The sequence below is a fragment of the Leptonotus elevatus genome, chromosome 4 (assembly GCF_054856555.1).
Source record: "Leptonotus elevatus isolate MCC_2025b chromosome 4, RoL_Lele_1.0, whole genome shotgun sequence".
Lineage (NCBI taxonomy): Eukaryota > Metazoa > Chordata > Actinopteri > Syngnathiformes > Syngnathidae > Leptonotus > Leptonotus elevatus.
In genome coordinates, this window is record NC_141242.1 from 17,970,436 (window position 1) to 17,997,713 (window position 27,278).

General features: G+C 40.0%; 1 protein-coding gene across 3 annotated transcripts; it reads right to left on the minus strand.

The window, feature by feature from the left end:
- Positions 1 to 129: 129 nt before the first annotated feature.
- LOC147175887 (uncharacterized) lies at positions 130 to 21,231 on the minus strand. 3 transcript variants are annotated; one of them, XM_086073381.1, is made up of 16 exons: positions 20,968 to 21,231; positions 14,026 to 14,126; positions 13,648 to 13,756; positions 11,058 to 11,125; positions 10,849 to 10,934; positions 10,681 to 10,720; positions 10,483 to 10,563; positions 10,103 to 10,210; positions 9,909 to 10,018; positions 8,602 to 8,650; positions 6,625 to 6,745; positions 5,801 to 5,895; positions 5,572 to 5,637; positions 3,999 to 4,098; positions 3,382 to 3,534; positions 130 to 2,092 (listed from the first exon to the last, which is right to left on the minus strand). In XM_086073381.1, the coding sequence occupies exons 4-16, from the start codon at positions 11,121 to 11,123 to the stop codon at positions 870 to 872; spliced, it is 2,298 nt and encodes a 765-aa protein (XP_085929507.1). In that variant the 5' UTR covers positions 11,124 to 11,125; positions 13,648 to 13,756; positions 14,026 to 14,126; positions 20,968 to 21,231; the 3' UTR covers positions 130 to 869. The 3 variants fall into 3 exon arrangements, with proteins under 3 accessions (XP_085929507.1, XP_085929508.1, XP_085929506.1); XM_086073382.1 differs by lacking the exon at positions 13,648 to 13,756; XM_086073380.1 differs by lacking the exons at positions 13,648 to 13,756; positions 14,026 to 14,126.
- Positions 21,232 to 27,278: the final 6,047 nt, after the last annotated feature.

Sequence of the window (27,278 nt, forward strand, 5' to 3'; positions counted from 1 at the left end):
ATTAAAAAGAAAAGTTGTGAGCCAGCTCACCGTTCAGCGAAAGGCTTCCAGGGAACCGAAGGACCAAATGTGAGCTTTGAGACCATCCTTGGAGTCCATTTAAGACACTTTGTAGGAAAAGATTGAACATAACTGTACATGAAGCAATGATGGCTTCATTTATTTATGCCTATTTGATATGGTATGAAATGACAACAAAACAGCAGTTTTAAGTACAAAATGACAATTAGAAAATACCTTATGAAAAAGGTTCTGTCGTAGAAATGTGGTAAAACCAAAACAGTAAAAACAATTTTTTTAAAAAGCCTCCCTGAAGCCTAAGCAGTTTGAGCATCCCGCTAGCGCACTGAATTGTCCATACACTAATGCTCTGTTCTCAATACAACGCAAATTCTTAATAGAAAACATTATTCTCCACTACTGTATGACATTACTGCACACTTGATTTTTGTCTTGTACAGCACTTTGGTGTCAACTTTTGTCTTTTAAAATGTGCTACAAAAATCGGTATATTTTGGTACATGTAGCACGAACGTGGCGCACTAGTAGAACCGCGTTACTAGTGAGGCAAAACTGTGCACAAGCTACAACTCTGTGCTAATAGTATTATTATAGTGACATCAGTAAGACAATTGTTCTACAAATGCACCCTGGTTGTTCTACTAGTGTGCAGAAATGTTATTCAGTAGTAAGACGGTCGTTCTACTATAATGGGCTGAATTGTTTTACGAGTGAGGATAAAGAGTGTAGTAGTGCATGGAAACTTAAGTGCACTAGTATGATATGATAAGAGCTTGCCATGGAGACACACAGAAAATATACTGGCCTTTTAACTCAAATGATCAGACAGTCAATATGTGAATTCCACTTCAAAAGGTGACAGACTTTGGCAGCTGCTGTCCAACAGAGGGCATCCTGCAAAAGTCTGGGCTGGATCGAACCTCGGGCACCCCCAATGCGGACTGTCCCGAGAGCCTGGGTTTGCCCGGGTGAGACCCGGTGTACAAGAGTGGCGCCGGGAAGGCGGCCCGGTCCCTGGGGCCCCGAGCGAACGGCTTGGAGTAAGCGCTGGGCGAGGTGGCGAGGTGACACCGCTGGGGAGAGAGTCTGTCGGCAAAGCTGGGCGGGGGCGGGGGGATGATGATGGAGTCCTCCACCCAGCGGTCCTCTCCTTCATATTCCGGCTCCTGAGGCAAACTGGGAAGAGCGCAGTATAAGGGCGGCAGCGGGGACGGCGGCGGGGGGATGAAGATGGGAGGCGGAGGCAGCGGATAACAGGCGGGGTCGTAGTCTCTGTCCAAAGGAACCTCCTCGGGGGTGGAGCCGAGCAACCTCTCCGGGCAGCGAACGTCATCGTCCGCTTCGGACAGGTTGTCGTACTGGGAGGTGTTGGAAGGTCGCCTGTCGGCCGAAGATGCCGGCACGTACAGGGACACGGGGAATTTGGTGGGCTTGGGGGGAGGTAGCCTGGGGGAGGAAGATGCCGTGAAGCCGCGGGGTGGGGGCACGTGCGACTTGGGTGGCACCTTGGGAGGTGGCGTAAATGTTGCCACCGATGGGGGAGGGGCCAGCGGACTGACTTTCTGCTCCTCTTCCGAGTCAAACAACGGAGGAGGCGGCAGATCTGGCAGGTCCAACATCTCTGCATGCACGCCAAGATCATCCAGAGGCGGGGCTTGATAAGGTGGGGGCCAATCCATCGTCTCCTCCTGAGCGTCTGGTGCTGCACCAAGTTTCTCCCCTTGTGCTTTTTCAGGGTCACTTTCCTTCACATCTCCAGCATGATTGACCTCAGCAAAGGCTTTTACTGGCTTGGGAGGTAATGGAGGCGCTCTGCAAGGCATCATGGGAGATGACATCGCTTTCGTGAGCAACGCAGCTGGGTCAGGCGGTCGCAACGAGGGTGTGCTGGACCTGCTGGGGCTTTTTGAGTCCTGAGGCTTGATGTGCTGCGAGGCGACGCTCTCCTTGTTAGGCTGGCTGAGGGGCTGCAGATCACTTTTGACCTCGAGAGGTGAGGTAGGCTGAAGAGGGAGCAGAAGAATCGGCCTCTCTTGACCGAGGGGCTTCTTTGGTAGCTCCTCTGACTTTGCTACAAACAAATACATAAATGAATAAATACATTTGTATGTAATGGCCCCAAAAAATATTAATCTAATATTAATTAAAAAACATTTAAAGTGATTCCTCCTTACCAGTCTGCACTGAAAATGGTAAACACTATATAGGGATAAGATCGATACCGATATTTTTTATATCAATGAGAGGTGAATGCTTGCGAACGTAGCAAATTTAAGGTTTTCATCAGGATTTGTGAGATGTTCACAGACAGTTTTTACTTTTCTTTACTTTCTTACTCTTTTGAAACCTTTTACAAACCCTGACAAAAAAACAACAACAAATTAGCTACATTCGCATGCATTTGCCACTCAGTGAGATAAAGGGAACTTTTCATTTATGGATTTATTTAAATTTCAACTGTATAAAAAATGATGCTAACACTGGGAACTCCCTACGCTTTTTATTGTTCAAAATAATAAAATAAAAAATAAAATTAAGCAATTATATTGCAATTTTGGAAAACTTTATTTACGATAGAAAACTTTAGGGAACTATTTACTTAGTTTTCAATTTACCTTAACATATGCTGATGACTGGAAGCTCCCTGCAATTTTTGTTATAATTTTTTAAACAAAACTGCCAATTCTTTATATCTTTAAAATTAAAAGAAAACATTTTTTTTTCTAACGTTAACTCATTCACTGCCATTGACGGTTATAGACGACAAAAATTCATTTGAACTATTTCTATTAGTTAAAAAAAAAAAATCCACTCTTGTTAACAAGAGTATGAAAACCTAGATTTTTTTTATTGTACATTTAGAACAGATATCAAATTTTTGATTAATCGTGAGTTAACTCGTAAAGTCATGCAATTAATTACGATTTTAATTGCCCGACGCTCCTAATTTTCAATTGTAATTAATCGTATGACTTCAATAGTTAACTCACGATTAATCATAAATTTGATATCTGTTCTAAATGTAGAATTTAAAAAAAATCTAGGTTTTCATACTCTTGTTAACAAAAGTGGAAAAAAATGTTAAGCTAATAGAAATAGTTCAAATTAATTTTTGACGTCAATAGCCATCAATGGCAGTGAATGAGTTAATATTCTCTCTTTTACTGCCAATGAATATCGACTTTTTAAATTAATTTTTTTTATTTATTTGGACACTTATATTTTCAATTTTACTGCAATGAATATCAGCTTGAAATATCGGTTATCGGTCTCCTTGACTACAAATGATCAGTATCAGCATGAAAAAAAACCTGATCTTCTTTTCACTATATATCAATACAATGTGGTGAAAGACTGTACCGGGAGGAGGTTGGTCCAACTTTTTACTGCGTAGCTCAGACATGGCAGCCTGTAGTTGCTCCACCACGACGTCGTCGGGAAGCAGGTACGAAGCAGCCAGCTGCTCCTGAAGAAACTCCCTCAAGTCCTCCAACTGACACTTCAGCAAACGCTCTGATTGGACACAAAGAAGAGGGACCACATTTCATTCAAGCGGCTATAACGTACACAATATATAGCACAGATGTCAAGGCGCAGGAGCCAGTTTCGGTCCACAACACTTGACATGGCCCACTAAAGCAAAAAAATAAAAATTGCCACGTGGTTCAATACCTCCAACAAGGTTCACAACAATTGCTATAGAGTTACAATTCATGATGTTGTTCAAGGTGCTAATTCAAGAGCAGGCTTGTCTAAGTATCCACCGTGTCAAAGTGATGCTCACACTGCAGAAGCAACCAATGAAAAGTCAGCCTTCCATTCTTCTCCACAGCAACCACTTGCATTATGTAAGCCATCCGGCAAGGAGGCAGCCAACTAGGACGCCGCGCACGGCCGTATAGCAACAGCAGCCATGTTTGAGTGCAACATGTACAGAGGCGAGGCACGGCAGACCAGCCAACGGGTCTCATACTCACTCTTGTGTAACTTGAGGGTTGTGTAAGCCATGGCAGTCAGCATCTTCTCCCCCTCCAGAATATAGATGTCCCACAAGCGCAGGGTGAGGGTGAAGGGGCTCTGTTATGTAACAAGACAGCACAGCGATCCTTAAAAATGACAGTAACATGTGATGTGATGTGATAAGAGATGGCTATGACTTGTTTATTCCCAAATAATTCATCAATAAAATACAAAAATTCGCCAATTTTCAAAAAAAAACAACTGTTGGTTTATATTTACAGCGCCTTATGAAAGTAGAATTGGGATTACAATTAATTATTTTATTCTATTATTTTTATTTAAAATCAGTGTTTCCCACAGATTTGAAATCTACTTGGGTGGGTGGACTCCGGGGGGAATTCGGGGGCGGGGTTTTCTTAGTCCTGCTACTTGCGTCTCCTCTAACTTCATGATCCACATGTGAGTGACGGCAAACTAATGTTACATGCGGTATATCTGGTCGCGACACTTTTAAAAAAATTATTATTTTTTTATTACATTTTCTTGAAATCTACTTGGGTGGTGGCCAGTTTACTTGGGTGGCCCGCCCAAGTATTAACATGGTGTGGGAAACACTATATCCATCCATCCACTGTACCGCTTATTCCTATTTATATTGTATATTTATATATATGTAGAATTAATATTCCCACTAGAATATGACTTTTTTTAAAGAATCAACACCAAGTAGGACACAGTCAGTAAGTGGAACAGAATTTATACAATAAAAGTAAAAAGAAGGACATGTGAAATTATCTCAAGACCACCCACCCACTGAAAGGTAATACTTTGAAGAAAAACCTTTATCATCATCATCATCATCAATCATTTAGGTCAACATTGGATCATTCAGAAATCATCGGGGAACCTTTAAAATCAGTTGGCTGCACTGAGAGAAAAGGGCGTGAATAATTTCTGCTATTTATCTGTAAGGAAAAAAAGTTGAAAATATCCTTTGAATTTCATTCCACTTCACAATTATGCCTCACTTGGTGTTGCGCCCCCCCCCCCCCATTTCAATGTTATATCTTGTTGTTTCAATGTTTGAAGCCTGAAATATGGGAAAAGGTCAAAAAATTCAAGGGAGGCTACGTTCGCAAGGCACTGTATAAGAGCTGAGGAAAATCAAGGGGGCATGGATGTATTAATAATCAGTTTTTTGTTTTTTTGTCATTGATGAAGTTCCCACCCGGAATATATTAGGAAAGGACAAAAGGAATGTTACTTCCTTGTACTATAGTGACGAGTTTACTCTGTAAACAAACAGTGAAACTCTGCCTCTGGTTGGTGGACGTCATGGCTAGCAATTTGTTTATGGCGGTACATCAAACTCATTTTAAAGGCCATTTAAAAACACCATAAATGTGTTTTAATTACTATATTTACCCCCCCCCCCCACCCCACCCTTTCCTCAAATGACTTAACTTCTAATAAAGTGGGTCGCAACTGTGGGTCCCAGGGTGACCACGGGGCTAAAGCACCCCCTGCGATCGTGTACAGAACAAGCCTTATAGGAAAATGTACGGAATGGAAATGAAAGCAAACACTCACTCTGTCAATAAAGCACTGGAGGAACCACTTGGTGGTGTAGACCCCGCATGACATCTGCTCCTTGTCCTGTGAAATAGGAGAGTTCATGAGGAAAAGGCTGAATCTGATTTTGATGCTACAAATGTAACCCCGAAAAATGAAAGCACTGGCGCAGGACCTTGTAAGACATCTTTCAGTCCTCAAGAGAACGAGTGAAAGAGAGGACTGATGTGAATGTGCCGTCACTCACCAGGTGCTTCCTCAGTTTCGGCAGCATTTTGGACAGTATCCGCTCATGGTGGGCCTGGAAACGCTGCAGTTTGGGAAATCCCGGGATAAAGAAACCTGGCGCAGTGGAAAAACGCACATCGGCAGACCATAGATGTTTCAAATTAAGATTATAATCTTAAAGGGGAAATCAACCTTAAACATTTCTTGACAATAATATGTTATATGTGACCTCACTTTCTGATTAATATTACGCTTGTGCAATATGAATAAAGCAGCAAGATCTACCTGTTATTATCCATCTCAGGGGGCGGCCATTTTGCCGCTTGCTGTCGACTGAAGATGACATCACAGTTGCTCAGGCAACGACCAATCACAGCTCACTTGTTTTCTGAAGCTGAGCTGTGATTGGTTGTTACTGTGATGTCATTTTACTCAACAGCAAGTGGCAAAATGGCCGCCTTGTGATATTGATAAAGTGCTGGATATTGCTGCTTAACTCATATTCCGCTAAAGCCATATTAACCAGAATACCGTGTTTAGACTAGACAAGTTATACCTCTTCATATTGGTCTAAGTCAGCCGTAATAGGCTTTAGCTCAACTGTGAGGACAAGTACAGAAGACGTTTGTGCAGAAAAAAACATCATCAAAATCTAGCTAGAATGACATTTACTACTGTATATGTATGCTGGGTCAGAAGTTGTACTCAACTGCATCCAATATAGATTTTAGCTGAAAAAGACTGCATTTCCATTGTTCCTAAATGTTCAGACGCACATTGTCTATATCCAAATGTTGGTGTCATTTTTCAGTTCTGACTCAGCTGCAACTTGTGTTGTCTCACCATGCATGGCATGCTTGCTGTTGGTGAGGAGCTGGGACAAAGCCCAGAAGGCGTCCTCCTCATTCAGGTACATGAGCAAGATGGCAGCGATCTGACTCATCCCCTGACAGTAGCTCACCTCCTGGGAACAGGGCAGAGGAGACGCGTCAACGCTACTGGCAAATTAGGAGGAATAATTCATAATTTATCACAGCACGCAAAGGGCTGGAGACGAGGGTTTAAGAGTGTACTGAATGTCTGATGTGGATTTGTGTCGTTTTTTTTTCTTTCCTTTTTTTTCACTTAGACCACACAGACCTGTACGCCTGCGGCAATTGATAAACATTTACACCAACGTTGTTTAAATATTTACTGTCGTCAAATGTACACTTTCAGAATTGTCATGTCTTCATCTTGAATTTCTACCATCTTGAACCCACAGTGAGTAGGATGAACAAACTTCCCATATCCATATTTGGGCATAGGAATTGCCCATTCACAGTACCCTTGAAAGGATAAACGACGATGCGATTGCACCGAGGTTACATAGCATTCTTAACATTCTTCTCTGCTGTCACATAGGCGAAAGGACAAGCCCCCTCTGACCCACAACCACCACCAACAGCACCCTTCCTCCCATTTTTACTTTCGTGCTCTCCCACTGACCCAGTTTCTATTGAGCAGTTTGTGAGTGGAGGGAAAAGGGAATTAGCACATGCCCATTTCCTATGGCTCCAACACCTCTTCCACACAGGAACTGCCAACATGTGAGCACTGACATGTAAGCAAAGGAAAAACATGCCAACATTTCAACCCATTCCAAATGAATGCAATCTGTGTCAGTAAGTCATTCAATTGTCTTTAATTGTATTTATTTGTTAAATGTTTACAATATTATACTGTTGTTAGGTCGATGTGATTAAAATCCTGAAAGGGAAAATCAACCCCAAAAATCCTTTACAATAATATGTGCCCTCGCTAGTCTAAACACGGCATTCTGATTAATAGTGCGTTTGTGGAACATGAATTAAGCATCAAAATCCACCCCTTTTTATCCATCTCATGGAGCGGCCATTTTGCCACTTGCTGTCAAAAGAAAATAACATCACAATTGCTCAGGGCTCATGTAATGACCAATCACGGCGTCATCTTACGAACATCACATGACCAAACTCAGAAAATCGGTGAGCCGTGATTGGTCGTTACCTGAGCAACGGTATCATTTTCAGTCGACAGCCAGATGGAAAATGGCCGCCCCCTGAGATGGATAAAACGGCTGGATTTTGTTGCTTTATTCATATTTCACAAACGCGACATTAATCAGAATGCCGGGTTCACACTAGTGGGGACACAAACAACATATTATTGTAAAGAAAACATTTTTGTGTTGACTTCTGCTTTAAGGATAATAGCAATACAGCATATATTAAAATTATACAGTGACACTTAATAGCCTCCATGCAAAGAATTACAATATTAAACCTAAGCACCGACACCTGTTTCTAAGATTTAGAAAATACATTTAAATCTTTTTAAAGCATATTTCTACAGGTGTGTAATCAACCAAGAGCAAATTGGATAACTATTGTGCCAATTGCTTCATTTGCATTGACATATGGAGCAGGGAGAGGGGCGAGTGCTTGTCATTACACAATGCACATTTAGTAATGATAATTATGCATATTCACTTGATTGTTCCATTATTTTTACATACTTTCAAGTCAAACCCATAAATAAAGTATTGCACCAAAAGATCACCAACTTGACAACAAGCGATGGCTCGGCTTTGACTCTTCCTTTTTCTTTTTTTTGCAATACATGAGTTGTTTGTAATAACATTTTTGTTGTATTTAATTGCAAATCCTGGTAATGAGCGACTTAGAACTGCAGGACCAGCGGGGTGTTTTCTTTTTCAACAGTCTGTGGCAATGCACATGAGACTGCATTATGTTATGTCATGCACTTGTGTACGCGCAGGCTAATCAATCCACATCTTACCGTGTTGTAGACAGAGTAGGCTGTTAGTACATGAAAGAGAGCCTGTTGCCTGAAAAGGGAACATAGAAACCAACAGTTATTATGTAAATATGACTGGTTTACAATTAGAGAAGCTGAAGTACCACCCCTAGTTTTTAGTCTATTAAATCATGATGAAATGACCATATCCCCAAATGAACCCCACCAGCCAGCACATTACCACATTAAAACAGCTGGAAGTAACACTTTAGGGAGGGAGGCTGACACTCTTTGGCTTTAACAAATGTATTAGATTGCATTAAATGTCATTACATACAAATGAAAAGAGACAAAGTGGTATCCCTTTGTCTACACTATTTTTATCCTATAAGAATATACAGTAAATACTGTTATAGTTACAGCATATATGCGGCAACTATTATAAGGGAGAACTTCCTCTTGAAGTCCGTTTCTTTAGTTCCCCATTCAGGTGAAAAGAGCCCAGAGGGGACCTCATCAGTCAATGTATCAATCCATCAGTCAGTCAGTCTAGATGTTCTTTCTTACAAGCTGTTACACCACACTAACTCAAGCCCATTGCGTAAAAGAATCAATGCATTCTGTTGATTGTTCTCTACAGTTGAAGACATAAAGCCTGCCATTAAATGTGTGTGCGCATGTGGCGTTAACAAATGCAATGTGGACAACAGAGGATGTCTCCCCCCACCAGCCCCCTACAGAATATACGTTTTACAGACACCAACTGAGACAGGAAAGGAGCTTTAAATAGTGGCCCGGTGTTGACGCGCACGAGTGTGTAGGTGTGTGTGTGTGTGGGGGGTGTGCAGCTGTTGATTTGAAGGGAAAGAGTGGGCAACAAAGCCGGATGGGGCTGTGTTTTGCTCTCTTTGGTGGGGAGAACACTGACACATGCTCACACAACATTTTGAAATCTCAAGTGTTATTAAATCTATCTTAGATCAAGCTCATTGTCGATATGAATGTTCTGTATGAGCACATTTTTGAATCGATTCCATTTCCGGTGGGGCACTGACAGGAAGGCTAATAAAATAGAAAGAGGAGGAAACTAGTGATTTAGTCTGTGTGCCCTTGTGTGTGGGTTGAGGACCTCCCAACACACACACAACCCAAAGGTCACGCCCGACTGGACACCAGCATGAACAAACCTGAACTCTGGATGGTCCCATACACAGAAAAAGACAACAACCCAAGATATTTGCGATGCAAACTTTTAGCTCAGTCACTTCCTTTATGTAACTTCACACAATTATCAAATATCTTTCGACATTTACAAGACGTTCCTCAGAACCTCGTGAAAGAGGACTCACTTGACTCCAAATCGGTCCATGAACATGATGTGGTTGCGGAAGGTTCTGTTGACATCCAAGTCAATCTGTTTGATCTCTGTGGAGAAGTTGCGAGCCTGCAGCTTCATTTTCTGAAAAAATGAAAAGCACAAAACGAATATCATGGGAAATGCTGGTGGCAGCTAATGCATGACAGGATCTAGTATGAGTCACACCTCGTATTTTCCCTCATTGTCTTTTTTAACCTTGTCTATGTCCAAAATTAAGGCCCAGGCCTGGCCTCTTAGCTGGAGGGGGATGCCTTTATAAACACGCTTCACCAACTGAAACACACAAGGCACAAAACATTGACATACTAATTTGTGAGAGGAAATGAATCAACACTTGTCAAGTAAATAAAGGTTAAATAAATAAAGTGAGATTAACTGATTATACAGGTTTTATTCATCACTAACACTCATGCAGTATGTTATAAAAAAAAATGTGTGTTCACAGTTTGCACCAAGAGTAGCTGAAAAAAGCTGCAATCAAGTTGAGTGCCTACGAACAACCTAATAAAATGAAAGTCATATCCAACGCAAGAGGGAGAACGCACCTTGTCGCTATTCTTATACTTGCTCCAGTTCTTCACCATCTTTAGCCACTTCTCCACACGATCAATCTCCTGCTGCTTTTGCTGGGGAAGGAAAATGCAGACAATGCATAAATGACAGGACATATAGATAGTGGTATATGCTGGGGCAAAATGCAATCATAATGGTTAAGATGAGTGAGGCTCCGTTTAAATGAATACCTTTTCTTCAAGCATACTGGGTGTCGGTAACTCTTTCTCACTAAAACAAAGATTGAGACGTATAGAACATTACAAAATAAACCATATGTGGCATGAATTCAATTAACAAGAAATGCAATTATGTTCAAAGTATAAAAAAATATCATCCCTTAGAGCTGGTGAACTTACTGCAGGAAGCCGAAGCGGTCCGTCACCTTATAGATGCTGTAGTCAGCATCCTCCCAAGGGTCGATACGGACGCCCTCTTGTCTGCCCTGAAACAAAAACATGTCATAAACATGAAGAGAAAACGTTGTGACTGAAATCATGGGTTAGGCTGACAAGGAAAGCGCTAGTGCAGCAGTTTCTGTGATGGTGTGCGTTTTTGATTCTCTCACCTTGTCATATTTGGAAATGATGTCAGCACGTTCCTCTGCTATCAGGGTGTCTATGTCTTTCTTCATGGCTACAAAAAGAAAAGGTATCGAGATCTTACTTTTGTAGCAGAACATAACTAATTCTACTTTACATCATGACATTCCTGATAACGCAAATGTTTTGTAGAATGGAAAGAGTTGGGCTAGTCTTTTTTTTTTGCTACGCTCTATAAATTCATTATGTGGCAATATTTCTACAGTCCTTAATCCCCTAAGGGTTTTTGCCTGTTATCGGCACAAGAAGCATTTGGATACCAAAAACCACCATTTACCTTCTTATCAACAAACCTACAGACTAAAGAAACAGTTACATGTCAACAAAGATAAGTGGCTGAACCTTCATTTCCAATGCCTGCATATACAAAAAAAACATAAATCCACTATCTGGAACTAAACTACAAGGGACACTGCAAGTACAACTCATCCTCCTACAATGTGGCAACATGAGGAAGACTTTCACTGATGTTTACTAGCATGTGCTAAGACCTAAGGCAATTAGAGTGGCATGTGTTGGAACAGGTGTCGATACACCTGTCAAATCACACAAAGACCTTTTTACTAGTGTCTATGAAGGATGCACTTCCTGCAACACAAAGTTTTATCAATTAAAAAGTGTGTATTGAAAACATATAGCTTAGACTTGAGTACACTGATTGAGTGCAAAAGAAGCCTTAGAAACTTATAGCTTGTCACTATCACTCACCACTAATTTAGATCAAAGGAAGGATGAGAAAAACACATTTAGAATGAAAAAAGACCAAATAAATAAATAGCATTAAATGTTGAAATAATGTGTGGGTGCAGTGGTTTTAACGGCCACAGAATTATCTGCTGTACAGAACAGCTGACCCTCTTGTCGAACAGGTGGGCCGTTTAACAAGACCACTCAACAGATGTATTTCGCTGTTCTCTGCTTTCCGTCAAACAACTCTCCCTTTCTTGCCAGTCTGTGGCCGGGCTATTTTCTCTTGTTGATTTTCCTTTTTTGTTTGTGTGTGCCATCAACTTTGTCGCTGTGTAGAGCTGAGTAAGCTCTTCAAAAGTTCTACCATTAAGCATTTGCTGTAAGACTAACAGGTCGACTAGAGTAGGGGTGGTCCAAGTATGGCCTGGGGGTCGTTCCGTAATTCAGCCTAACAGCACGTTTACATTATCAAGTGTCCTTCAGTATATTTGGTGTATTTAGACATTTTTTCTTGTTTGTTGTTGTTTGGTTTAAATATATTTCTTATTTTTAGATTTTTTTAATTCTTTAATTCAAATTAACGAAATCATTTATTTTTATATAATTATTTGTTACATTAAATTGTGATTTGTTTTTTCCTTAAAATTAAAATACTTTTACACATATTTAACCTTTTTTTTTATATTGTATAAAGTAAACATTATCAGCAGCACGGTGTATAGTGTTAGCATGTCGGCCTCACAGGTTTAGGGTTTAAAATCGACTCCAATTTCCTCCTGTGCAGAGTTTGCATGCTTGTGTGGCTTCCACCCACATTTCAAAAAACATGCTTGGTCTTTTCTAAATTGTCCAGGAGTGTGAATGTGAGTTTGCCTGCTTGTGCCTGCAAATGGCTGGCAACTATTTGGAGTGCACCCAGCCTCTCGCTCAGGGTCAGATGGGATAGGATTCAGCTCACCTGTGAACCTGATGAGGACAAGCAGTGTTAAAAAAACAAAAGTTAAAAAAAACAAAAAACAAAAACAAAAGTAAAAAAAACAAATGTGAACAAATTTAATGTGAATTTGAATTGTTATTTATTTGTGAAAATAAACTAACCTATTTTTCATAGAAGGTTTTCTTTTCATTTACCTCATCTACAACTAACCTGGCCTATTTGTTTTAAAAGTCAAATGTGACCTTTGAGCACAAAAGTTTTGCCCAGCCCTGGGCTACAGGATGGAAATGGTGAGCTCTGCAAGTTCCTGCATGTGCTCAACTTGTCCTGAACATGGTTTACAGTGAGCCAGTTAACAGTTATTTCATGTAGGGAAGATCTTGAATATTTATAAAATACAGTAAATATTTTTTGCCCATTTTCTCGGTGGTATAGCCACAATTCTAAAACAGAACATTTTGGCTACATGCACTTCTAAAAGGGGCAAATGTCATCATGCCAGCATATCGTGTCTAACTTCAACTCACAAAACTCGTGAGACCACATCATAAAAATGTATATATATAAATATATAAAGCAGCAGACTGCAGTTCTGCAGAAAAAAATATATACTAGCACAAGAAGAACAATCAAACAAATGCTAAACAGGAAGGTCGCAGGTTAGATTCGGACCCCAAACCACAGACATACTAGCCATTTGTCCATCGTACTGCTTAGGATGTCACAGTGACGTCGAACAAGTCTAGTTTACTTCAAACTTTAGCTGCTAGCAAAATAGCCGCCAAAAGATGTGCTAGCTGACACTTGTTATCAAAGGCAAATTGTCTTACTGTTTTAACAAGTTTAGTATATTAGTCATTCAAAACATTTCCTGTACAATTAAAAAACAATCAATGATGGAATTTTTTTGGACTGTGGTGTGGACTTACATTTTTTTTCTTTTCCATTATTTCCTATGGGAAAAAACTGTCTAAATCATTCTGGAATGTATATCTTTGACCTTGGAAGTTCCAATGCATTTCTTGTTCCTTAAATGATCTGTGAAGACAGATTAAGCTGTGAAACACAAATGCTACAGTGCGCATAAGGCTTACTCTGTCAGTGTTTTTTGGGGTTTTTTTTTAAACAGACTCACAATTTACATACCACCACACAAATAGCAGGATTTGTAAGAACAACCTGATTTGTAAGAATAACCTGACAACATCAGATCCAGTTCTAAACAAGATGATTTGAAACCATAATCAATGGTAAGTAATTGTGTCCTAGGGCTGTTTTGCTTCATCTTATAGGTTCAAGCTGCTTACTTCCTGTGTTGAGTCTTCTGAAGACAGATAGTATTGTGTAGGGGTCAGGAAGAAAAGGAAACCAGTGACTGCCACTCCTTCAACAACAGGTTGAACAAGAACTGCAAAGAGTTTGAAACAAAACCTTTAGCTGAATGAAGTATCAATTCTCATTTTCACTTTTGTTATGTTGCCTGTACAGCTGAGACGCTTGTCTTTCTTGAAATGTTGAAATGTCAAGATAAATTAAGAAAGATTTAAGACTAACTTAATGTTTTGGGAACATTGTGTCAGACAGTAGGAAGCTACAGAAAACAGACTAAGCACACCAGAAGGTCACTGAGTGGAAGCTCAAGCATCATCATCATCATCACCTGGAGTTGTACTGCGGCTACTTGTTGTTGGTAGTGCATTGTTATCAAAATGCATTTTTAATTAGCACACAAATACAAACAAGTGGCAACTTTCACAAAAAAGCATATTAAAAATTGTATGCGTGTGTCAACAGAAAGTGGGGGGAGTGAGAAGTTGTGAGGAAGTGGTTAGGTGGGCTAGAAAAAAAGAAGAAAATAAAGTACCTTGAGTATCTAAGCAACAACAGTTCTGTTGACTAAATAGTGATAACCTGGTTGCTTAAAGGACACAAGACTTTGAGACAGAGGCCTGAGTGACATCATGTCCTGTTATGACATAAAGTTCCAACTCAAACTTGTTCTCAGTTCATAAATTTGCAACCGTAAACAGTTTGCAAAGTATTATGAATTCTGGATTATTTGTAGTGTTGTTTAGACACATGTGGTCAGATGTCCTTAAAAAAAAAAAAGAATAAAAATCAGCAAAACTTTCAGTGGAGCTCAGAGCAGATGTATGGGACCGGCGATCCAAAAGTTGCATTTACAATAATATGTTGTACGCGCCCACACTAGTCTAAACACAGCATTCTGATTAATGTTGTATTTGTGGAATTTTAAATTTAAAAAAAATCCACCCATTTTTATCCATTTCATTTTGTCACTTGCTGTCAAAATGACAAACACAGTTGCTCAGGACTGGCAACGACCAATCATGGCTTACCTGTTTTCCGAATTTGGTCATGTGATGTTCGCAAGCTGTGCCGTGTTTGGCCGTTACCTTAACCCTGAGCAACTGTGATGTCATTTTCAGCAAGCGGCAAAATGGCCGCCCCGCTGAAATGGATAAAAATGATGGATTTTACTGCTTTATACTGTACACATTCCACAAACACAATATGTATCACAATATCTTGTTAAGACTGAGACTGCATACATAATATATTATTGTAAAGAAACAAATTGGGTTGCTTTCTCTTTAATCGGCTTGGGGTAAATAATGATTAATTATCTGATTAAGTGTTGTTGCTGGAAGAGTCTCGAGTGTATCTGGATGTACCTCAACTTCCTATAGATGACGACACCATTTGCTGTTCTGTTGTAATGTAATGCTGTGCACCATTTTGCATCAGACTCAATTCATCTGTATAAATCACTGGAACTATTTTGTTGCATCCTAGCAAAGGGCAGGCTAAAAAAAAAAAAGGCAGTGACCCTAATCTGTATACAAAGTCAATGTGCACCATTTTAGTTTGTAAACATAAAAATGTCTATTTACTAATCCAAAATGTAAGTAATCATTGCAGCTTTCTCCATTTCCTTCATCCCTCCGATCATCTATTTTTGTGTCTATAATCAAACTTGAGCTCATTCGGGATTTACAACAGAGGATTACATTGGAGAAAATGGAAAATCTTAGATTAAGAGTCTGGCATTTGTAAAGTAACTGGAAGACCCGAGAAGACCTTTTTGCCATGGGATGATTATTCAATCCTCAGTGGTCATCTAAACACTAGTAAGGCATTAACCACACAGACTTGCTTTGGTTTGTGCGCATTAGCTCCAGCACATAATGGATTTGTATCTCTATTGCAACAGGGCTACTCGTTTGAAGGTATTTTCAGAGACATACGCCACATTCTTCACAACAAAAGCTCTCGATTAGTCACAAAAAAGCTACATTCATTTTGTAGGACAGAATGAAAGAGTCATCGCCATCTGGTCTTATCATGCCCGAAGGCTTTTGTCTTGACGGTGTTGTTCACTCTGCTGTAAACCAAAAATAAAAAGGCACCAATTCTGTCTGAAGCTAAACTATAGACACTTCTGGCGAACTACTGATTTACAACGTGCAACATATGCCCCCAAACATAACCCTAAAAAAGTCCACACTTGATTTTTATTGGAAAATGGCAGTAAAGATGCAGGTATAGCCACAATGTAGATAATACATGATCACAGTATTGTCCCAAATTATTAGTCTGAGGATGTGTCCGAATGGGCACACTACTCCCATTATAGTGCACTATGAAGGGGTCATGGCATTTTGTAATGGTGTCCGAATGTCCAAAAGGAAAAAAAATGTAGCGCTCTCATAATTACCCAAAATACACTTTGAAGAGTGACGAATATCGATGGTCACTCAACTGATTGATATAGATCACAATGCATTGAGAGTATGGAAGAAAAAAAAGTGACAGCGATAGCGCGAGAATCAAAGAGATACGTTAGCAATTCATTCATACAAAAATTACAACAAACTAATTGTTTTGCTGGCTATTAATGAAGTGATGGAAACTACAAGGTGTCCTCGTTCATGCTTTTGACAACTTTTCTCATTTGAAACATTGTTCAGTCATTCAGGATATGTACCTCCAAAACACATTTTGTTACGCAGACATTCACAACAATGCAGTGGCAAACGTGACCTGGCTGTTACATGGCTGTCATTTACACAGGATTAGTTCTGAGGTCCCACATAGTTACAGGTTACAGCTGATTTTAATCAACACCAGAGACAAAAGTGAGCACAAATGTCTTGAGGTAGTAAAAATGAAGGACAAGATGGTGATAAATCTTATTTTAAGGTATCGATACTCACGGCGGTGACCGATACCATAATCGGCCGCCCTCCTGCGACCGTTTCATGATCAAGGACAAGAAATGAGAAATTATATGAATACAAAGTTGCCATTAACTTCATACAATATTAAGGAAAAAATAATATACTGGGATACATACGTCTTTCTTTAAAATCATCTGTCATTTATGGGTGGGGCATTTTATTTACTAGTGGTATCGGCATTTGACATCAGTAGCGATCACTACTCAAGAGTTGCGTATCGGTCGAAAAAAAGGTGGTATCGAACAACCCTAAACCCTGTGCCATGACGTGTGTAAATGTGTATTCTGTCAATTCAACTAACTCGCTTTCATTTTTTACAGGCAACATATAATAATTCCATGTTTCAATAATAAAAATTATCGTTCAAATAAGAATATGACTATTATCATCTTAAAGCATTCATTAATTATCAGTCACTTAGGCTGGAGGTGGGGAGCAAATAAGGTGAAGGTGGCCGCCTTTGAATTTTGTACACAGGAAAAACCCAAGTCTGAGCCTCTTTTGCCTCCATCTCTTTTTATGGCAAGAAGGTTTCTGTTATTGTATTTAAAATAGTAGCAGCACAAGCATTGTGTGACCCATCCAGAGGGTGACAGTGGAAAAAGAAAAAGGCCCAGAATAGCTTGTGGTCCCTAAATGAGCAAAAGCCACCACTGTGGCAGAGGCCTTATCGTTCTTCCTGATAACACAGACTCACCAACACCACTCGGAACCTACCCAACAAATTCCACATATTAAGGTTTATATGGTGAGACTCGGGGTGGGCTCTTTCACTTCAATCTGCATGTGTGTTAGGCCAGAACACCCTGTGGTCCTGTCCTTGCTTCCCTATCATTACCTTGGGGAGGGGGTGGGCTGTCTAAATATAACAAAGACCACACTAACTTATAGATACTGAAACGGCTGGCCAGCCAGTTGTTTCCCAGACTCTGAGAATATTTTAGAGGGGTTGTATGACAGCGGCAGGAATGTCAAGGGAACATTATTCTTAAAAATATAACCACAAGATCATACTCAAGGAGTCAGTTTCTCATAATTGAAGCATCTTCCTGGAAATTATGCAGTCATCATGAGAGAAAAAAAAACAGTGAACAAAAAGCTATCATCTACAATTTTAATGACCAGTGTAATGACAATATAAGTCCATGTCAAAAATATCCTTGTCAACCAGCCAATCTTTCTAAAGCAATCCCAGGCCATAGAAAAGAAAAAGAAAAATGAGAAAGTGCTCACTGTTGGAATATCACTGGAATCTTGCAAATGTACCACATGCTGGATTGTCTTGCCATGCCAAACAGACTAAATAATTCACGTAGCTAGGGAACCATAGTCAGAAAATGTTACCTAGTTGAAATGGATTCAACCACTTCCGCCATCAGCTGGTGTGAAGTCAAAAGCATTTGCTGCACTGGTGATGATGTATATTAGGGTTTTCATGTTCAGTGATTGCAAGCGCATCAAGAGGATTATGGTACGATCGACGGGAAGGGTCATTCCTGCACTGGAGGGGGTAACGCAATTTCAACATGACCCTCAAACACGATGTATTCCCGAGCAGAAACAAAAATAAGAGTGGAAACAATCACTCAGGGAATTTCCAAGATAGCGTAATATGGCATTTATACAAACAGTTATTTTGGATATCATGTTACGGATGGGACCCATTTTTTTATAGAGAAAAGTTGAATTTCAAATGATAGTTTTCCTTTGGACTCGTTTATAGATACATTATCCTGTGGTGTTTCGTTGCCGAGGAAAGTTGTATCCAATTAAAGTGGCAGCATGCCCACAGCACAGCTTGTTCAACACAATGTGACACAAGTAGCTAAAAATAGGCCTACTGTTGTTAATTCTTTATTAATTTTCTTTTTTTTTACAATGTTACTACATCTTCACCAGAGCTGTGATTCCATTGTTCTGATGATTAAGTGTGAGTGGTCATGTAATCAATTTTGTGTTTTACCCGTAAGGGCAAATATCAAATTGTGTAAGGATTACTTATTGTCTTTTTCTTTTTTATTACTGTGATGTCATACAATTGTAACAGTTTATCTTTATGATGTGAATTATATTCACACGATAATCTTCTCTTTTCAAATCAATAAAGCTGGTCAAATCAGTTCACTGGCTAATTGCTTTGTATTAAATGCAAAACACTTATTGATCATGGACATCAATACCCAAAATGTGCTGATTATCACCATTATTATGTGATGAGATGTACGGGGTGGCTTTCTGTGCAGAGCAGGAATGATTTACAGGATTCAAACATGATCAGTGAACTCAAAATAGCATCAACCGTAGATGTTAATGACAGGATGACATGTACTGTGATCCTGTGATTAGTTTGTCATTCTACGAAATTTGATTCAGCCAAACATTGATTTGAGTTACTCATCGCACACAAGGTAAATTGCACCTTGGCAACTACAACAAATCTTCCAATCCTAACTACGGATAATGACTAAGCTTTTTCCTACGTCTTCATCAAAATCAAGCCTCCTACACAAACTATGTCGAGACCAACAGCACAACTGTATGAACAGTACAATGGAATGTGACCAATCAAACACCCTATAGGTCATATGGTTGGGAAAGTAACCAAAACTCAGAGGTGGAACTGCCATCATGGAAGATGTAAGCATAGCGTGAAAGAGTTTAGCATAACCTGTGGGAGAATTCAGATAAAGGATTAACTTCAAGTGTCGTTTGCGTCTCCTTCTGCTTTTTTCTTCTCCTTTTTTCTTTTTTGTAATGCCACCACAGAAAGTAAGGTAGTGACGGCATAGAAGAGGAAAACTTGATGATTGACCAGAAACTGAGCTCCGATGTCGGAACCATCTTTGGCCAAAGCAGTATTTTAACTTTATAAATGATAGAAAAATGGAATGTTCATCATAAAGTCCTCTGGATTACTGACTGTTAAATTGAGTCACCATCCGTAACCTTTTACCACTCACACTTACACACTTCATCAAAATTAAGAGTAGTTTTAATTATTTGTGCAGTTGTGTGACAATTAAATTAGAAATGTTAAACGGTCACTTAAATCCTTGCCTTATAGTCCATGATAGCAAATCAGATGTTGACCAGTGTTGCAGGACTACTCATCTTTTTTTGCCTTCTGTCACGCTTGTGATTTATAAAACATTGCGTCTCCGTGTAATTTTACAGTGCAGGCCCAGTATACCTACAAATAGCAACGTGCACATCTGCTACATCACACTGAAGACAAAAACACACAAAATAAACAATGACATCTGGCGTGGGATGAGGGATGAGCGCTGTGCTACAAGAGATTTCCCATTCAAATTGTCTGTGGCCTGCCCCCTCCCCCTATATGAACCAGTTAGACGCCCAGTTAACGTTCTAAAGAGGTCTCAGCATGGATGACATAGCACAGCAAAACCAGCCACTAGCCTAATTCTAATGCTGAAGCATTTGTGGTCAGTGCAAAAACGGTTATCGGTACACGCACTGTTTTACAAACTGACTGGGAAAACACCTTCATGTACACACAGCTCCTGTATGCATATCATTAAGCACGTTCTTACTTCTTTCTCTACGATCTCAAAGTAAATAGATAGTATAGGTAATACAGTAGTGGCAGTGACGTTTGCGTGCAATTCAAGTCCTGGGAACGTCCGATTTGACAGTGCCTCACGAAGAAAATGAACGGACCTCTAATCTTAGCGTTTAATTGTGTGTTTTTAAAGGGATGGTGAACTTACTCAACTGTGCACATCCTTCTGGGAGTGTTTCATCGGAGCATTACAACTGACACGCGTTACGAACTCAAACTCCTTGTCTGGTTCGGTTTATTTACAAACGAAAAGGTGTATAAAGCTGGTCGAGGACATCCACGACAGTAACTAAATGGCCATACAAACACTACCATTAGCAGTCTTGCTATTACATATTTAGTAAACAAAATGATTCCAATTTACAGTTAGAACGCTAACGCTTACTTCCGGCGCCTCTGCTTACCTTTGGAGTGAGTTCTCTTCTGCGCTGTACCAACGAGTGGAAACAAAATCCACTATTTTCATTCTCTCCTTCGCCGTCCACCGCAGCCGCTCATGTCACTTTTTAGTATGCTTACACACACACACACAAAAACGCGTGTTTGCTGCAGTCTCCAAATCGAAGCTATGGTCGGACTTAATTCCCCTACACTGCTTAGTCAAGTCATCTGAACATGCCACAAACAAGCTGGCTGGCAGGCGGCAGCTGTGAGGCACGCCGCGGCTCTTTCGTGACAGTTAGGACGCACGCGCGCGCTCGACAAGAGCGGGCGGGGGCGCGCTCGCTTCCAACACACAGCGGTTTGGTACATGTTTGATATGATGCGAGTTCACTTCCGGCTCAACGCAGCTTCTTCACGCTAATCCACACCCTCCATCGTCATCCTGCATTTAACAGTAGTTCTTCTGAGTTGGACCGAAGTGATAACGTACCTATAATCCATACATTTATTTATTTGTTTTTATTTTCACATTTGTATATTGTAATGTGTTCTATTCACATATTAGTTTTTCGCCGTCGGATCACGTGGGAAGTCGCACTTTCTCTCACAACTTCGCAAAACCGGAAGTTAAGTGGACTGGTCGCATCAACTTACTGCGTCGTTCACAGCTACTGGAACAGTGTTGGGAAGGTTACTTTTAAAAAAAATAAAAGAAGAAGTAATTAGTTATCGACAGTTACTCATTACTTGCTTAAAAAAGTAACTGAGTTAGTAATTGAATGCCTTCATAATAAAAGTAACTCATTACCAGGCAAAGTAACTATTTTTACTAATGACATATAATAATAATAATAATAATAATAGTGGTTGACTGGTTAGCACGTCCACCTCCCAGTGAAGAGGACGTGAGACCGAGTCCGGGCTTCGGCCTTCCTGGGTGGAGTTTGCATGTTCTCCCCGTGCTCGCGTGGGTTTTCTGCGGGTGCTCCAGTTTCCTCCTACATTTCAAAAGACATGCATGTCGGGTCAATTGAACTCCCCAAGTTGTCCATAGGTGTGATTGTGAGTGTGGATGGATGTTCGTCTCTGTGTGCCCTGCGATTGGCTGGCAACCAGTTCAGGGTGTACCCCGCCTACTGCCTGAAGTCAGCTGGGATAGGCTCCAGTGCCCCCCCCCCCCCCGACCCTTGTGAGGACTAAGCGGTTAAGAAAATGGATGGATACTAATAATAATAATAATTCCCTACAAAATCGCTAGTGTTTGATTAACACTTGAGTGTTTTAAATGTAACGTTAGAAAAGTGTTTATATGTGTCCACACCAATGAGTGTAAATCTGACACTTTTCAAAGTGTTACTTTTTTCACACTTAACCAGTGTTACTCCAACACTGTATAATGTTAAAAATCTACATTGGTAAACAATGAGTAGTGTTAAAAGTACTTTATACTAGTGTCAGTGTTAAACATTTAATTCTGCCAAACTACACTTAACTCTGGTGTTTAAACACTTATAAGTGTATTGCTCGAGTGTCAGTGTTGAAAATGTAACTTAAACTACACTTTCAATCTGGTAAATGGTACTTCATTTATATAGCGTTTTTCCTCCTACGAGGCCCTCAAAGCACTTTACATTTTGACTACTGATGACACGGCATCTGAAGCAACAAGGGGTCCGGTTCAGTGTCTTGCTGAAGGATACTTTGACATAGTCACACTGGCCTGGGATCGAACCCACACTCTCAGGGTCAAGAGATGACGCCGCCCCAACAACAACTGGATGTAACGCTATGGAAATGTCGACAGCGCGCTGGAAAATTGCTAAGCTTCTCCTTCACCACAAATGAGAGGATGGTCAATTTAACACTCAAGGTAGTGCTATTCAGGTTACTCTGACAGTGCAACTTTTTATCCTAACAGTGTTATAATAACACTGCTTACTGCATATTTGATTGAACACTGCAAATTTAACACGGACCGATTTGCTGAGTGTGATTTGCAGAGACTGCATATTTCTTTCAACACTTCTCATGTGTTTAGCACTCGTGAAATAAGACAAATACAATTATTTGTATATGAGGATATTCCGGCGCGACTCGACAACACTCACGGACTTACATAAGAATGGACTGTTTGTCAATGTGCAACCAACAACAGCATTGACAGTCCATCTGTAGATTTGGTACCCACACCGGTATGTTTTCCGTGACGTCATAATGACTTCAATGCGCTACCAACAAGCAGCATTGACAGTCCATATGTAAGTCCGTGGGTGGTCAGGTAGCGCCGGGATTACATCATATGGTCGACAAATTCGGCCTTCGGAGGACCCAGACTTATGAATTTGGACACATGGAATGTGTGTGTTAGTAATCGTGACCAGTGAAAAACAGCGTTTGGGACCAGTTGAGGTTTGAAAATATGTGTGTCTTCCAGCTTCTGAACGACGCCTTTTTCTCAAAAGCTGGGAAAATAGTGAGCGTGAAGGGGAGCTGTCTAAATCCATCCATCCATCCATTCATCCAATTTCCTGGCAGCTTACCTCACAAGGGTCGGTCGGGGGTGCCCATTCCAGCCACCTTCGGGCAGCCATTATAGATAAATAAATAAATAATAGTACAGACTTGTAAATAAATTACGTCTCACGGCTGGCTTGGGAACGCCTTGGGATCCCATCGGAGGAGCTGGCTGAAGTGGCTGGGGAGAGGGAAGTCTGGGCTTCCCTGCTAAAGCTGCTGCCCCCGCGACCCGACCCCGGATAAGCGGAATTGAAGACGGAACTTGTAAATAAATACATCGCTGTCCTGTGTGTGTCATTTTGTAACTGTTCACAAGTACTCGCGTATATAAAGATGCACACATGTCCAACATGTTTATTTTATTTATGAAAAAAAAAAAACTATTGAAATTAATTCCTCTGTGAATAATACATTGTTCTGTATCATATTTATTTAGGCTTTTATTGCTGAAAGGTAAGGGTGAGTGAATGTTTCACTTTTAAGACTATATATCACACATCTCACAACGATCACTCAACTTCCTTCACAGTCAATACAGCTGAACAGACTGCCTGCCTGTGACAAGATGGCCGCCCCGTGCGGACGTTGGATTCTGCGTCGTAAGACATCTTGTCTTTATAGATATCTATGGATCTGTATATATTACTTGATAGCTGATAGCCGATAGCCGATAGCCCATACACGCCCATGCAAGCCGTTGAAGCCACAGGGCGGCCATCTTACTCCTCCCATCCTGCGAGCAGACTACTGTATAAATATACATATTTCCATTGTGGCCCCTGTTAGTGAAAGGGAGCACAGATAATTTGGGAGCGTGTAATACTAGACATGAGAATAACTGCAGCGGCCAGCCAGGCAAATACTTGTGAATAGGAGAAATCAATTGCATCAATTTGATGAAATAACTTTCAGAGATTGCTTTCGTATGCACAAAGGTGACGTGATCATGGCTACATCTGTGCTGCACAACTCCCATGAATGATCCAGATGTTCCTATCATGGCAGAAAAACAGAGGACTTACACTCAGAGCTCCTTTCAAGTTGCAGCACTTCAGTTATAAAATATATGATTTTTAACCACACAATGATTGATTATGGCTTGTTTGTGAGGTACAACATAGATAAATAACATGATGAAAACTAAAATGACAAAATTAAACCAAGGCTTTTGTGGTGGCCAAAATACTCTCAAGGGGGGAAAAAATATTTTCACAATGTATTTAATTACACAGCTTTCTCATGCATCTTTCTTTGAACAGTTCTCTCTTCTAACTTCATATCCATATTAGTATGTAGAATTCTCACTTTCATGTCTTTCATATATGTAATTTTCTGCTCACGAAATTCCAAGGGTATCTTTTCATGCATGGGCATCCTTGGTCTCTGCTGGAAGGCAGCATCTTTTTTTCAGGGATGCCATACCAGATGTGGAGGATTCACAGTCTTTGTGCAATGGCTCCTTCACAAGAGTAATTTTTCCTCTGGGAAAACATCAATTTTAGAAAAACTCACATCGTCCTTAGAATGAAATAAAAAATTAAGGGAGAGATAGACATTATCTTTATCATTTTTTGAACGTGTTATTTTTCTTTCAGCCATGCTTTAGGGCCAGAATTTACTCCATCAAAGCTGTCCGGCTGAATTCCATTTCAGGTTTTCATGAGCACCATTCTCATGTAATACTCCAGGACTCCATAGGCTAGGACCAACGAAGACAAATTTGAGCTACGCTCATGCAAGCCACTTATGACCTATTTTAAGTAATCTGATTTAGGCCTAGTACAGACTTGTCCGTGAAACCGGGCCTATGTTTATCAGAATTTTAAAACTACTATTTAGATCTCCCAGAGCCGTAATTTTAATGGCTTAAGCTCTGGTAATGACGCCATTGCTTAAAATTATTATTACACAGAAATAGAAGCCATTTGATTGGTTAGTAATGCTTATTTGTTTTTTGTTTTTTAATGTAAATTATGTAGTGTAACTCCTCTCCCGGGACTACTGGAGTCCACAGTTTCTACGACTGTCTCAAATGTTCTCTATGGCGGCCTCGCGGCCTATTGACTATGCAGTAATATATACAGATCAGTGGAAATGGAACACACGTTTACGAGCTTCACCTCGATTTACGAGTTGAATTCGGCAGCGCTTGAGCCTATTCCAGCTGGCTTTGGGCAGTAGGCGGGGTACACCCTAACTGGTTGCCAGCCAATCGCAGTATAAATTAAATATACACCCAAATTAAACATCATAAAACAATGTAATCAACCAGAAAATCACATACTCACGTGCTCTACACTTTCTCAATGTGTTCCTTTAACTCAACTCAATTTTAAAGAGCACTAACAACAAACGCAGCTGTCACAAGGTGCTGTACATTAGATCGGACCTAAAACAATACACTAATAATAATAATAATAATAATAATAATAATAATAATAATAATAATAATAATAATAATAATAATAATAATAATAATAATAATAATAATAATAGGTAGCCCATAAAAATAATTATTTTTTTAAATAAAATAGTCACCTTCCGCACAGAAGAGGCCCAGAGTTGTATTCTCTCTCGTGACAGTCCACATGTTGGATAAGGAGAAGAGCTTACTCGATCATTTGAAATTTGATTGGGGTTAATCAGAGGCAAAGGTGTGCTGACTCGCATTTCACGAGTTTGAATGTGATTGCTTTGTACTGAATACAGCCACATCCCCATTTATAAGAGGGTCGTGGACTTGTGCAACCACGTTTAAAGAACTTTCTCACACAAAAGAATAAACTTTATATCACATATTTACAAAATTAGTCTCGCGTCTTGAATGTTTTATTAGCATTGAATTGTGGCGCCACCTAGTGATGATTTGTTAAACGTGTTTATATGACAGGTATATCTTATCTTTGAAAATGTAGCATAAATTGGAAAAAAGTAAAACTCATATATTGTATATATTCACTACACACTGAGATTATTTTATTTTTCAGAATATGGATTGAACTATACTGAAATAAATAAACTTTTTTAATTTATTTATCATAAAGTGCTTTACATTATAAACTCAGTCCATTTACCATTTTTATGATATTCTAAATTATTGAGATGCACCAGTCTGTCTTTTGTTAACATAGGTACAGATGTCTGAGAGTGTATTTATTTATTGTTGTAGGTCTACTTGTTTACATGAAGTTGTTCTCTTGTCACTTATCGTAGATGGACTGCATGGTATTTTTTGAATTACTGTACTGTATATTTCGAGCAAACCAAGACAAAAGCAAAAAAATTGCATAAACCAAGTAAGCACCAACATATCACAATGTGACTATGTGAGCAACATATTGCTATGTGACCACCTTCAAAATCTTAAACCTAAAAATCCCATGGCACATCACCAACCAAAAATGTCACAATAAGTGAATCCCTGCATATACGCAGTCCGCGACTCTTGAACCCATTACTTCTTTTTTTTTTTTGTGGTCCATATCAACGCACAATTGCATGTAACCCATTCACATGATCTAATTATTTTTACTTTGTCTTTCAGCTAGCGACCTTTAGGGAACCTTGGGTCACAGGGTGTCTGGAAACGCCCTGAGTGATCAACGGCAAAGTGGTTGGAAATCACTGGTGCACGTGATTGTGTTTGATTGACAAGACAGTGGAGTAGAGACAGATTGGAGTCCAGGCACACAGGAAAAAAAAGGCCTACTGCGATCAAGCAAAATCCTGACGTCACCTTTTGGCGTCCTCACTTACCTCTTATAATACCGGTGCGGTCCTCTACGTGGCGCTGTTTCACTCCAGACGAATGTGA

What these genes read in the sequence shown, in the direction of transcription:
- LOC147175887 (XM_086073380.1), bottom strand. Translation starts at nt 11,123, where the DNA reads ATGAAGAAAGACATAGACACCCTGATAGCAGAGGAACGTGCTGACATC. An exon ending in CCTACTCTGTCTACAACACG is followed by an intron (nt 6,746 to 8,601) that starts GTAAGATGTGGA and finishes CCCTGTTCCCAG; the next exon opens with GAGGTGAGCTACTGTCAGGG. An exon ending in GTTGGACCAACCTCCTCCCG is followed by an intron (nt 2,093 to 3,381) that starts GTACAGTCTTTC and finishes ATTTGTTTGTAG; the next exon opens with CAAAGTCAGAGGAGCTACCA.